Here is a 13,281-nt window from a genome sequence, read left to right on the forward strand (position 1 = left end):
GTCCTGGGACCATTTCACTGAATGGAAGTTCCAGTATATAAGCCACTACTGCTACAGTAACCCACTAAGAACATCATGACTGTGTTCCCATAATGCATTTAATCCTCTCTTTGTCACAGAAGCAGTTGAGGGCTGAGGAAGCTAAAATTGTTCAAGACAAAGCTGCCAAGATCAAGGAGTGGGTAACGTTTAAGTTAAGAGAGGTGAGTCTCCAGCCTGTTGTCAACTTCTGTGGTGTGCAGTTGGGAGTGGTGATTCTATATGTTGCTGGGGTTGAAGATTCAGCTCTTTGTATGGACAATAAAAGCAAGATATTATTACTCCTGGGGGAATTCTGCACCACTGTCTTATGCCAACAGGGAGGATGGGCTCTCTAAAGTCACTGACAAAATTTGGTCTCTTCAAGGCGTAGCCATTGTGCCACCCAGTTAACTAGCCAGCCATCAAACTGGAGTGTGGGTGATATCTACATACAGAAATGCTGGATGTTAAGTCTCTTCTTGCACTGAGTGAAACTTCTCATGTTGTCTTAAATGCTTGTATTCTCCTACACTGGCTTATTCCTGGGGAAATTCAACGCCACTGCGCCAGTGCATAGTTCATAGGCCATGCATATTTTTAATTTTTTGCACAGAAAAAAGCTTCTGCTGCCGGAAAGTTGCTGCATTTCTGCCTTTTGCCCACAAGACAGCACTTTGGTGTTTGAACAGAGCTGCCTCAGCAGAAAATAACTTCAGCTGGAAAGTTGCTGCAGTTCTGCCTTTTGTCCACCAGATGGCGCTGTGATAATGGAACAGAGCAGCAGCTCCTGGCCAGCTAGGGGAGAGAAAGAGCCTGCCTTCTTCACAGTGCCTGTGGGGCTAGGTCCGGAGAAGGGGGCTATGGGGAGAAAAACAGCATGGGGCTGCTGGGAGGTCAAACAGGGGCTCATAAGGGCTAGTTGGGGAGGACAGACTGGGGCAGGGGCTGAATGGGAGTAGAGGTGCAGGACCACAGGGGGAGGAAGGTGCAGGGCCACATGGGGAAGGGGTGCAAGGCCACATAGGGACAGTGGGTAGCTGAATCGGGCAGAAAGACACATGGGGGCAGGGAAAGGGGGTGCAGGGCCACATGGGGTCTGAGTGGGAGTGGAGGGACGCATGAGGGTCCAGAGACATATGGAGATGGGGCAGATGTGCCTGAATGAATGGGAGAGGCTAGGGGTCAGCCAGGGTCTGCATGGGGGAAGCTCCCTAACAATCCCTCTGGCTCCCACCCAGCCCCCACAAAAAAAAACTTGTTCAATACTTTCCCCACCCATACCCAGCAACCCTCCAAGTCCAAGTTCACACCCAGAGTCCTTCCCAGCAATTACTTCCCTCTCCCTCAGTTCCTCTGTTACCCCTGACTCCTCCAAGCCTTTGCACTGCTTCTGAGGGGTGAGGGAAATACAGTTCTGTATTGAAGTTTAGATGAATTATTTGTCAAGAGCTCTGTATTAATATGCCTAGTAAGGAATCTATTTGTCCTGAATCTTTTTTGTTGTCTGTATTGTTACAGACATACTTGCTGACAGGTATTTTGAAATAAATGACCAAAAATAATTGAAACGTGGTGTGATTATATTGTGTTATTTTGACAAATAAAATATGCAGATTTTTGCAGAATTTGAAAATATTGTGCACAGAATTTTTAATTTTTTGGTACAGAATTTCCCCAGGCAGAGGTTCACTGCCACAAAGGAGTTAATGTTTGCCACAGCACACAGCTCATGATGCATGGGCAGATCCTCTGTCCTCTTGACTTAGGACAATTTACTGATTTATCAAAGCAGTAAACTGGTGCTGAGTTGCCATGATCAGATTTCTACCTCCAAGAACTAGAATTTGAAGTAAATTGTTCTCTCATTCAGAGGAAGCAAAGACTTCCCCACCATCACCCTCTCCTGTGAATCCCGAGATGCAGTTCCTGTCATTCCTCCCGAGGCAGCACCTGGCTTATAGCCATTTTATTTCCTGCTTTTCCTTAAAGTTACTAACTCTGTCTGACACTGTTTTCCTCCAACATGGCATTCCCTCATGTCTGCCCTTCCCTTCTCTTCCAAACCCCTCTGAGCTTCTGGGTCTTTATCTCATTCCAATGCCCACTGAAGTCAGTGGGATTCTTTCCACGGATTTCACTGAGCACTGGATCAGGTTCCTGCTGTTCCATCTCAAAGCACTTTTTAAAAGACTCAGTAACTCTTTACCCCTGGGATTGAGGCCACACATGCGTCTCGAAACTTTGGATTTCTCAACTTGTTTCAGGAAGGAAGTTGTTAGCATGGTGCTTTACACCTATAGGTGGGGCAGGGATTCTTTATGTGGAACCCTGTGTTTGGGTGAGAGTCCCCAGTCTCTTTAGTACTGCCCAGATTATTTGCTGTGATGTGTTTCTTTCCCCTCCCTTGAATATATATTTGTTGAGGTTAACTTCATGTCTTTCCCACCCCGTCCCTCCTGGCATAGGAGGGGTTCCCATTACAGTGTGTGCAAGAGGAAGGAAAGCTGACGCTCCCAAGTAATAGTAGTTTAGCTGTCTCTTTCCTACCAGTTGTTTCCCAAAATATCTTACAGGTAAATTATAAATAATAGCAGAGAGAGAAATGATAAGGCCTATGCAGGGGAGACGAGAGGTGCTTTCCAAGGATATTTGGGAAGAGTGGTTAGGTGCAGAAGGGCTATTCCAAGGGGCAGAAGCTGCTGCTGAGAAGGGCTTCAGCGCTTAAAATTAAATTTATCTGTTCTTTTTCTTGTTCTTATCTTGAGACTTAATTGCAGTCCGAGACTTCTTGATGTTGGGGAGAGTGCTTAAATAATTTTTTTCAGTTTTTATTATTGTTTCATAGCTTGAGGTAGAAAATTACCACCTGAAGAACCGTAATCAGAGGCTGACAGAGCAAATTGAAGCCCTTCAGGATGCATTACAAGGTAAATATGTTCACTTTGAATTGTAACCTAGTAAACAGCTGAGGACTGGTAGTCAGGAATCATGGGTGCTGCCATAGATTAGTAAGTATGACTTGGGCAAGTGGCATAACCTCAGTTCCTTAATTGCCCATTTTTGAAATGTGAACAACAATGCTTACCTGTGAGACTTAATTATATCAATGTTTGTAAAACCATCTGGACGGAACAAGCTATAGACGGCAAGCTGCTTTTATCATAACAATGCTCCTTATTGGATTCCAGTGGGGTCTGAATCTTGGACCTCTGGTTTAGGAGGCTGCGACTGCTTCCAAGCTAATGGGCTTGGCTGGTCCTTTTGCTTAGGGAGTCAAGGCTGTCATTGGCAAAACCTTCATTGACTTCAGTAGCGCAAGATCAAGTCCTTGATGAATTTCACTATACTTCCTCCCCGGGTAGAGGCATCCACATTGCCAAAGAGTCACCATCACAAGTGGCACTATTGCACTTCTTGTTGACATCTTACCTGAGAGGAAGTAAGGACTGACTGAGCCAAGGAGACCGAACTCTCCCCATTGCTCTGGGGGGAGGGAGGGGAGTGTTTCCTCTGGCACAAGGTTGAAGCATTTTGGCAGATGAGGGTAGAAGAAGCTTACATTGCCTGTGCCTTTGCTGAACCTGTTCCATAGGTGCTGGAACTAGGGGTGCTACTGCACCCCTTGGCTTGAAGTGATTTCCATCATATACAGGGTTTACAGTTTGGTTCAGTGGCTCTCACCACCCCCATTATACACATTTTTCCAGTACCCCAGACCTTTTCTGTGGCTAAAGAGAAGACTTTCTTCTCTAGGACTGTGAATCCAGCACCTTTCATCAGAATATAATTCACTTAAAAAGGAGGAAATTTCCTTTTCCTCAACTTTCCTAACCTAAATTGAGTCCATTAAAAAAAATGGTCTAGAAATGGGAACAGATGACCTAGATTTGCACTAGGCAGATAGGGAGCATTTCTCTCCTGCTAAACTCTTATTCTGAGATGTTTTATGCCCCTGCCCCAACCCCTCCAGCACCAAGGAAACCATGCAAAGTTCTCGCCAAATCCCAGCACACTTCTGGTCAAGTGCTTTGCAAGCGGGTTTCTCTCATCCCCTCTGGCTCTGGCTGTTTACACAGACAGAATGGCTGGTAAGCTGCATTAATAATCTAGTATTAAGTGTTCCCTGGATTCCAACCCATTGAACAGTGGACAGCTCAGCACTGCCCACCCAACCCCTACCCCCACCTAATTGCAGAAACTCACTGTGCCAGGCTAAACTGAGAGGCCCCAGTAGACAGATAAATCTTTGCAGCCAGCCATGGTGATATTAACAGCTTCATCTACTGGCATCTCCCAACATTCCTGGGAACCTGGAAACATAGCATAATATTTCATATGAATGGCATTTTTGCAGAGTTACACTGATCTCAGGTTGGGGAGAATTTATACAGGGATCATATTAGGACTGGATGGGTATCACAATCAGTTCCTTGTGCCTCTAGGGTCACACACTGGTGGTCCTTGCTCCTTTATATCTAGTAAGAGGACATACCTGCCTAGAACAGCACCCTGCCTTCCATCTTCAGGGCTCCTTAAATAAGTCTGCCAGTCCAGAGTCCTTAAAACATTCCCCTAATGGGTCTAATTTATGTATATACAATTCAAAAACACTGAGTCCTAGTAATCCTCTCCCCAGGCCACTCCCACACCCCCCAGTGTCTTAAACTTAGTCCTGGGAGTTCCCACAAGAGAGGATCCAAGCCTTCCATCTTCATTCTAGGTCTTCCCTCCTTTTGGGCTGGGCAGGCTGCAGTCTTATTCCCCTACTGTCTCAAACTGTTATGCAGCTTCCTCTCTTATTGCCTTTTGCTGCAGACCCAGGTGCCTTCTCCTAAGCCCATTTGGGCAGCAGGTGATCAGTCACAGCTGCACAGGACTCCGCTCCCTCTCAAAGGGCCAGTCACCCTGTGACATTTCTCAAGAATGTGGGTTTTAGGCTCAGATCCACAAAGGTACCTAGGGGCCTAAGCCTTAGATTTAATCACGTAAGTTCCAGGACTGTTCCATTGTGGATAAACACTTAAACAGTGATTGAGAGAGAGAGAGAGAATGGTGGTATATCCCAGTGGTTAGTGCGCCAATCACGTCTTCATTAGTTATCCACAGTGGAACAGCTTCAAGTAGGGTGACCAGATCACAGGGATGAAATATCGGGATGCACTGGGGGGGGAGCACAAAAAAAAATGGCAGCGGAGAAAAAAAGGGGAAAAAAAACAGTTTCATAGAGGCCGAGGGCATTAGCAGGCCCCGTTCGCGCCGTGGGATCGCACACAGTGCCCCGGCTGCGCGCGCTGCTCTCCCCGCCCGAGGCACATGTGGTATATCCCAGTAGTTAGTGCGCCAATCACGTCTTCATTAGTTGTCCACAGTGGAACAGCTTCAAGTAGGGTGACCAGATCACAGGAATGAAATATCGGGATGGAGCACAAAAAATATCGGGGGGAGCACAAAAAAAAAAAAACAGCAGCGGAGAGAAAAAAAGGAAAAAAAAAAAGCAGTTTCATTGGGGCCGGGGGCATTAGCAGGCCCTGTTCGCACTGCGGGATTGCACACAGCGCCCCGGCCGCGCGCGCTGCCCTCCCTGCCCGGGGCACATGTGGCGCTTCCCACCACCGGCAGGGAACCCCGTGCCTCTCCTGCTCAGCTGCGCTCCCGCGGCTCCTTCCCAGCCAGGCGGCTGCCACTCTGCCAGGAAAGAGCCACTGGAGCGCAGCTGAGCGGGAGAGGCGTGGGGCTCCCTGGCAACGACGGGGAAGTTTATCGGTATGGGGGACCCTGACCGGCTCCTTGCTGCTGGCTGCCCCACCTGGGACAAGTCTCACTCCCACAGCCTCTCTCTGCCACGTGTTTCCGGCAGCCCATGTCCCTGGGCCACGCTGCCCACCTGGGCCCTGCCTGCTCCGTGCTGCCCCCAGGCCCACCGTGCTGCCCCGCGGGCTGCAGGGCTGGAGCAGCCTCCACGCTGCACTGCAGCGCTCCCAGCCCCAGCTGGCCATGGCCCGTGTGCCCAGACTGCTGCACAGGGTCGTCTCCTCCCCAGGCCCGGCTTGGGATCCAATGGGGCAGTGAGGGGGCGGGGCTAGGGGTGGGGATTTGGGGAGGGATTTGGGGAGAAGGAGGGGGCGGAATCGGGAGGGGCGGGCGAGAGCCCCTCCGGCTCTGCCTGTGCGCCGAAGCAGAGGGCAAAATTGTTTGTTTGTCCCATGTCCCGTCCGAACATCGATCGGGACAAACGAGCAAATATCAGGACAGTCCGGATAAAATCGAGACGTCTGGTCACCCTAGCTTCAAGAGGAGAGACTGGAGGAACCCCACATGAGAATATCCGATAGTTCAGTAGTTAGAGACTTCTGTTCAAATCCTTTCTAGCAGAGAGAGGGGGACTTGAACCTGGGTTTCCCACATCTCAGGTCAGTGTTCTAACCCTTGGGCTAAAAGTCATAAGGCAGACAACAGAACCGCCTGCTCTTTGTCCAGCTCTTTTATGTGGCATGAGGCAGGCACCTAACTCATTCCTGTAAGAAACACCTTAGGGATCTCTAAAGAGATAGTTGCCTCCCTGCAGCCCAAACATAGGTGCGGAATGCCTTGACGGGGGTGGGGCTTTGCACACACACTTGTCATCGGCATCTCCCATCACCTAGTTTAGGTGGCACCATGTCTAGCACGCTGGCTTTGTGGATCACATTCTAAGGTGTCTATCTCTCCCCATTCATTGTATAAGGACCCGAGGCACTTAATTCAGGCTTTGTGGATTGTAGTGTATTCCTATGATTTTCTAGGAGCCTAAAAGTTAGGTGCCATGACACTCAGTGTTGCAATGCTTAAGTCCCTTTGTGGATCCTACCCTTATTCTCTCCACAATCAGCAATAATTTCCCTTACCGTTTGTCCTGTCCTCCGTCCGTGTACTGTTTCAATTTGCAGTGACCTTGTAAACCCTGCTGGCAGCTGAGCAAGGCTTGTGAAGTCTATGATACTCAGGCACCATTATCAATTATATGTTGTTATTCCTGGATATTCATATGTATATAATTTCTATCTAAAGCATCTTGGAATCTGGTTCTTTGGGACAGAAGACACAATATAAATGGCAAAGTTATGAGAAGACCTGAAATGATCCATGTAATTTCCCATTCTATTGCAGACCCTACACAAAATTTTCTAGGCTGTCAGGATTTTGCAGAAGGTCCAGAGAAGAGCATCTGAAATTATTAGACATTTAGGGGTAGGGTGTGGGTTTCTGTCTGAGAAAAGATTAAAAAGATGGGGGCCAGATCATTTATTTCGCCCTCCTGGGCAGAAAGGCAGAAACCCTAGCGGAGCTGGCCTAGAGAGGTTCAATGAGCAGTTTCCACACTTCCTTGTTCAAACTCACATAAAGGCATTGTTCAGATCAGGCCCTACACTTAGGGGAGGGATCAAGATGGAGACATGGCTGCCCTCTGAGGTGCTATTCCCTCACCAGCTCCACATTATTCAGTGAAAAGTTAATACCAATCCTGCCATTAGAGTAGCTATGAGCTAATGACCTAAGCGCAGTGCTGAGAGGCAAGTGCTCTGTGTTCAGTTCTCACCACAGACTTGCTGTGTGACCTGGGGGCGCATATTTGCTTATTCCACCAGTTTTGTAAAGCATTTTGGGGTATTAATTTGGCTGACAAGCTCTATATAAATGCAAAGTATTATTATTTTTTCATCATTAACCTACTCACAATGCCCCTTCATAGTCTAAAACTCACTGCATCTCCAGAGGGTAGGATCAGGGTCAGTGACTATTGGGTAGTTGCATGATTGTGTGCTCCATGATGTTCCCATAAAGGCACGAGGCACTGAGGAGGCCCATGGCCTCCCCATGGATATCCCTGACTTAGGGGGGTTTGTAGGCCAAACCTATTGCTAGTTGAGCAGGGGTATGCCATCCTTCTCCACACCCTCACTGATGGCATTAGAAGGTATCTATAGTGTTCAGCTAGTCCTTAAGACTACGCAGTATGGAAGAGAAGAGAAAGAAATGACAGAGCAGAGTTATTATATCAATAGTTCTCAAACTTTTGTACTGGTGACCCCTTTTCACACAGCAAGCCTCTTAGTGCAACCCCTCTAATAAATTAAAAACACTTTTTTATATATTTCACACCATTATAAATGCTGGAGGCAAAGCGGGGTTTGGGGTGGAGGTTGACCACTTGCGATCCCCCATCTAATAACCTCATGACCCCCAGTTTGAGAACCCATGTATTATATAAACATTAAATAAAGGAAATTCAGAAGGCCAACCAGGCATTCCTGTTTATCCCATCCTGTAATACAACAACACACAGAATGCAAACATAAACCTAAAAAAGGAAATTCTTATGAACAAACCATATTATACATTTAAGAAACTTGATACCATGGATATTATTGGGGAAAACAGCTTAGAAAGTTTTTAAAGGAATTTAGACATTCATATGAATGAAGGTAGTATCTTTAGCTGGTGGTAATAGTTACAAAGGCTCTCAAATCTTCATGCTTCAGGGCATCCACTGATCACCAGATGGGGATAGAAGGAAATCAAGCCAGATACTCTTCTAGTTTAATGTAGTGTAGGTCCACTGAAATCACAGGGCTATACGGCTTTACACCAGCTGAGGTTCTGGTCCATTAGCTTACCTGTGACATAATGTTGCATGGGTATATAAGTTACTGGAGACATTTCTCTTCCCTCTGATCCACAGGGTGTTGGCTGCTGTCAGAGAAAGGACACGATTATAGCTGGACCATTGGTCTGTTCCAAGGAATATGTCTACACTGCATCTGGGAGTGAGCCTCCCAGTCTGAGTCCACAGACTTATGTTTGCAGGGTTCATGCTGCTGCGCTAAAAATACCTGTGTAGACATTGCTTTGACGTTGATTTGGGCTGCAGCTCAGGCACTCAAGCCTACTTTCTCCACCCCGCTACTTGAGAGCCCAAGCCACAACATCTACACAGTTATTTTTAATCAGTGCTTAATTTGTAATGAAAAGAGGTGCCGGGGCTCAAGCAATTAGGTCCTGGGTCTCAAGCAATTTCTTAAATTTAATAACTGACTTGGCAAGCCTACAGGTGTGGGGCTAAGCCCTGACACAAATTAAACACTGGTTTTAGTATGCTAATGCTAGCCTTGCTACTGTAAGTCTGTGGATCTGCTCTGGGAGATTTCCTCCCACATGCAGTGTAAACATACCCAGTGGCTGAAATACATCTGACATGAAGTCGTCCTAACAAGCAACACTTTGGACATTAAAACATAAAAACATTTAAATGCCCTAACCATCCTCCTCCTTTCTTTTTAGATCTAACAACCATCCCTCCTATTGAATCTATTTGGAGCTATAACCCTTTGGTGCCCAAAATGCTATTGTCAACCTTGCTTGAGAAACTAGACCAGAAGTCTGTGTTCCTTGGGACGGGTGTCAAACAGGAGTGTCCTGGAAGAGCTGCTAAAGGTGTTCCCCCTACACCAGGTATGATCCTTGTTGATGAAGCCTCCATTGCAGAAGAAGACAAATCCTTGCCCTCACAGAACATGCTCAGGGTCATCCCTGACCCATCAAACTGGAAACCCTCTTTAGAGAAAGATACGTTCCCTACTGTAATCTCTGACACTAGCTCAGGGTGCCCTGATCCCACACTACTGGACCTCGCCATTGAGTCCGCAAGTGTCCTTGAAGCCCTGGCTTTCCAGTCTTCCTTGGGGAGAAACCAGAACTCTCTTAGCACCTCAGATCAGATGGCATCAGAGCTGGGAAACTCCTCAGATGAGCTGAATGCCAAGTTCCGCTCCCACAGGCTGGACTCCTCTTCCTCAGGGGAGATGATGAGTACCCCTAATGGCTGTCTTCCAACTGCAGAGCCAACACTGGATTTGCCATCACCCGTTACTTCAACACAGCCTAGCTTTCCAGGGAGGGAATGTGGACTAGGCAATAGTCTGACTCTCCCAAAAATCCGGATACCCAGCACCCCAAGAGACAGTATCCAGCTAGCAAAGAGACATTACAGCCAACCCCAGCCAGGTGCTGATTGCTTCCATCATGTAATGAGCATAGAGATTGGCACCTTCCAGCCCATAACAACCTCAACACTGTGTCCTGCACAAGTGGAGGAGACAGACATTGATGATGATGAGCTGCCAGAGAAGATGGAGACAGATGGATGCCCAGTGGGGGAAGAGGCTGGGATAGGTGTGAAGATTGATCAGCATCCTGGTTCAGGCAAAAATGAAGCTGGGAATTCTGAAGCTGGACCACTAGACCCAGGAGGCAAACCTCCTACTCCACCACTGCACAGGTTCCCATCCTGGGTAAGAAATGCAGGTGGCACTACATATACTGTTCTGCTCACCTTTCATCAGTACTTGGGTGCTTCTGTCAATAAAAGTTGGGCTTGTGTTGCCTAGGTGAAGGCTTATAGTGACCTTTATCTGGGCTGTTTGGCTTCTGGCAACCTTAGTTAACTTATGAAGGCAGCCATCTTTATCAAGCCAAATAGTTCTAGATAATGGAACATACTGTTCACATTGGAAACTTTTATTCTTTTCTTTTCTTTAAAAAAACAAAAGCCAAAGATTCTCTGGAAAAAAATCGCACCAAAGAAATATTAATCTTGAGAGATCAAACCCAAAATCAAGAAATGCAAATCTACAGTTGAATCATCCTTAATTATGTCCCCATGTGAAATTACAAGCTGGATAGGTGGGAAGGGGAGAAATAGCACTGGGACAGACTGTTGTAGGAGACAGGGTCAGAAGGATCTGTCACCACTAGAGAATGCTTCCCTCCAGAATCTGAAAAGGAGCTCCATATTCCAAAGTCTCAACATTATTCTGCTATCACCAAAAGTAAAGTGTGCCACTGACAAAGTGTATGTCTCGTCCCCCTCTAGTGTGCAGCCCACATAGAAGATAACAGCCTACAACTATTGCAACCAGTTACTCCATTAGTTTAAGTGGCAGAGGTCTGTGTGATATCTAAATGTTCCAACCCTGCTGAGGAACCATCTGGGTGTTTGTTTAGTTTCTTTTTCAAAAATCCAGGAAATGACACACACAAACTACATTAAAAGAACATTTTTAAGGTTGGAAAGTTAAGCTCTCAAAAGTTAGGAATTGTCTGAATTAAGGTTGCTTGTGCAACCTTAATTTGGCCCCCTTGTGCATGTGCTTTATGATATAGTCAGCTACGTCTATATTATGAGTGAGGGATGTAATTCCCAGCTTGTGTGCACAACTAGCACTAGCTCTCATTGAGCTACCATGAGGATGTGTATGCGCACTGGTAATCACGCCCCCAGCTCGTCGTACAGACATAGCCTTTAATTACATGATCACATACAATTTTTTTCACAGGACTCCTTTATTCAGTGCATAGGATGAGCCTTCTGTGCAGATGAATCAGGGTTGTATTATAAAGGAGGCTGTTGTCTGCAGGATTTCTGCCTGACTTGTTTCCGAATTTGGGAGGTGTGTGGCGAATGAGGCAGGGAATTGCAGGAAGAGAAAGGACGGTCTCATGGTTAAAGTTGTTGAATGCTGCCCTGGAGAACTGGGTTTTATCTCTGCCTCTGCCAGAGTTCCTGTGTGATAATAGTTGAGTCACTTAAAAAAGTGGTCCCCAAACTGGAGTGTGGTCCCTTGGGGTAGGGAGGCATGGAGGAACGTTCAGAGGGTGGAACTTGGCGGGGCAGGCCAGCCCCCTGGGGGACAGGGAGGAAGTGCCCCCCCAGCCCTGCTCTGTCCCAAGTCCAGTCCCAGCTGCAGCTCTGCTCCACCTAGGATGACCAGATAGCAAGTGTGAAAAATTGGGACAGGAGACGGGGGTAATAGGTGCCTGTATGAGAAAAAGCCCACAAAATTGGGACTGTTCCTATAAAATCGGGACATCTGGTCACCCTAACTGCATCCCTCTGCTCCAGCCTCATCCGCAGCTCCGCTCTGCCCCCAGCCCAGCTCTGCCCTCATTCTCTGTTCACCTCCTGGCCAGCACTGTCTCTAACCCCAGCTCTGCCTTCAGCCCAAGCTTCTCTGCTTAGCCAACTGTGCAGGAACAGAGGGGGCATGCGGACAGATTGCATTATTAGTAAGGGTGGGCATCAGGGCTGCCCAGAGGATTCAGGGGGCCTGGGGCAAAGCAATTTCAGGGGCCCCTTCCATAAAAAAAAGTTGCAATACTATAGAATACTATATTCTCATGGGGGCCCCTACAGGGCCTGGGGCAAATTGCCCCACTTGCCCCCCTCTCTGGGCAGCCCTGGTGGGCATGACAGGAAAAGTTTGGGCACCAGTGGCTTAAACCTAACTTTTCACAGGTGGTTACTAACTGTGCATTTCTCATTTTCTGGGTGCCCTGGGGTCTGATTTGCAAAAATGCTCAGCATGAACAGCTGCAACTGATGTCGATGAGAGCTGTGCTTTGAACATGTAAAGTGCTGTGTAATGCTAAACTCGCTGAAAAATCAGGTCCTAAGTGTCTCAAGTGGGGCACTCAAAATTAGTGGACACTTTTGACCTTGATTGCTCTATGCCTCAGTTTCCCACCTGTAAAATGGGAATACAACCACCCACTCATCTCACAACGTTGTTGTGAAGATAAATTAACTAAAGTTTGTGAAAATCTCAGATACTGTAGTGATGAGTGCCATAGAATTTTCATAAGGAATTTAATAATTGTCTTCAGAGCCAGATTTGAACTGTGTGTATTAAATAAGACATCGGGCCACCCAGTGAACAATGAGGAGAAACCAAACTATTGAATAGTTACTCATTCAGTGAGTACTGTTTGTGCTGTGCACTGAATGAAGCAGGGATCATATGGAAAAAATAGCATGTGCTCATGTAATTAACAACTGTATTATAATGCATATGCATATGGTTAACCTGAATATTGGCATATCCCAAATTTTGAGTGCTTGATTTTCCAACCTTAATGCTATTTTCATGTATTTTTAATGCATAATATTATATATTATTTGACAATGTTTAATTATATAGCAATAGTGTTTTTAAGGAATAAGCATGAGGATGCAGAATTAAGGATTATCTTCCAATCTTAACTCTGTATTTGCCCACTTTTGACTGCTTGATTTCTCAATCTTATGTTGCATTAGTGACAGATTTTTTTCCTGTGGAATTTGTGCCATTTGTGAAGCTCTTTGAAATCTTTAGAGAGGAAATGCCATATGCTATTGTAACTCAGGCCAAGGCTTGTTCAAATAATTCCACCTATTGCCTCCATTCC

General features: G+C 46.6%; 1 protein-coding gene across 5 annotated transcripts in view; it reads left to right on the top strand.

Annotated features, from left to right (window-relative positions):
* The window catches only part of PLEKHH1 (pleckstrin homology, MyTH4 and FERM domain containing H1), a 92,212-nt gene that overhangs the window by 30,821 nt on the left and 48,110 nt on the right, over positions 1-13,281 (top strand). For 4 of the 5 annotated variants that reach the window (XM_030559760.1, XM_030559758.1, XM_030559756.1 and 1 more), the window contains exons 5-7: positions 120-203; positions 2,867-2,948; positions 9,340-10,349. In XM_030559760.1, the coding sequence (XP_030415620.1) occupies positions 120-203; positions 2,867-2,948; positions 9,340-10,349 (1,176 nt within the window). The remainder of the gene's footprint in view (positions 1-119; positions 204-2,866; positions 2,949-9,339; positions 10,350-13,281) is intronic. The other variant, XM_030559759.1, reaches the window with a different exon arrangement.

The sequence above is a fragment of the Gopherus evgoodei genome, chromosome 4 (assembly GCF_007399415.2).
Source record: "Gopherus evgoodei ecotype Sinaloan lineage chromosome 4, rGopEvg1_v1.p, whole genome shotgun sequence".
Lineage (NCBI taxonomy): Eukaryota > Metazoa > Chordata > Testudines > Testudinidae > Gopherus > Gopherus evgoodei.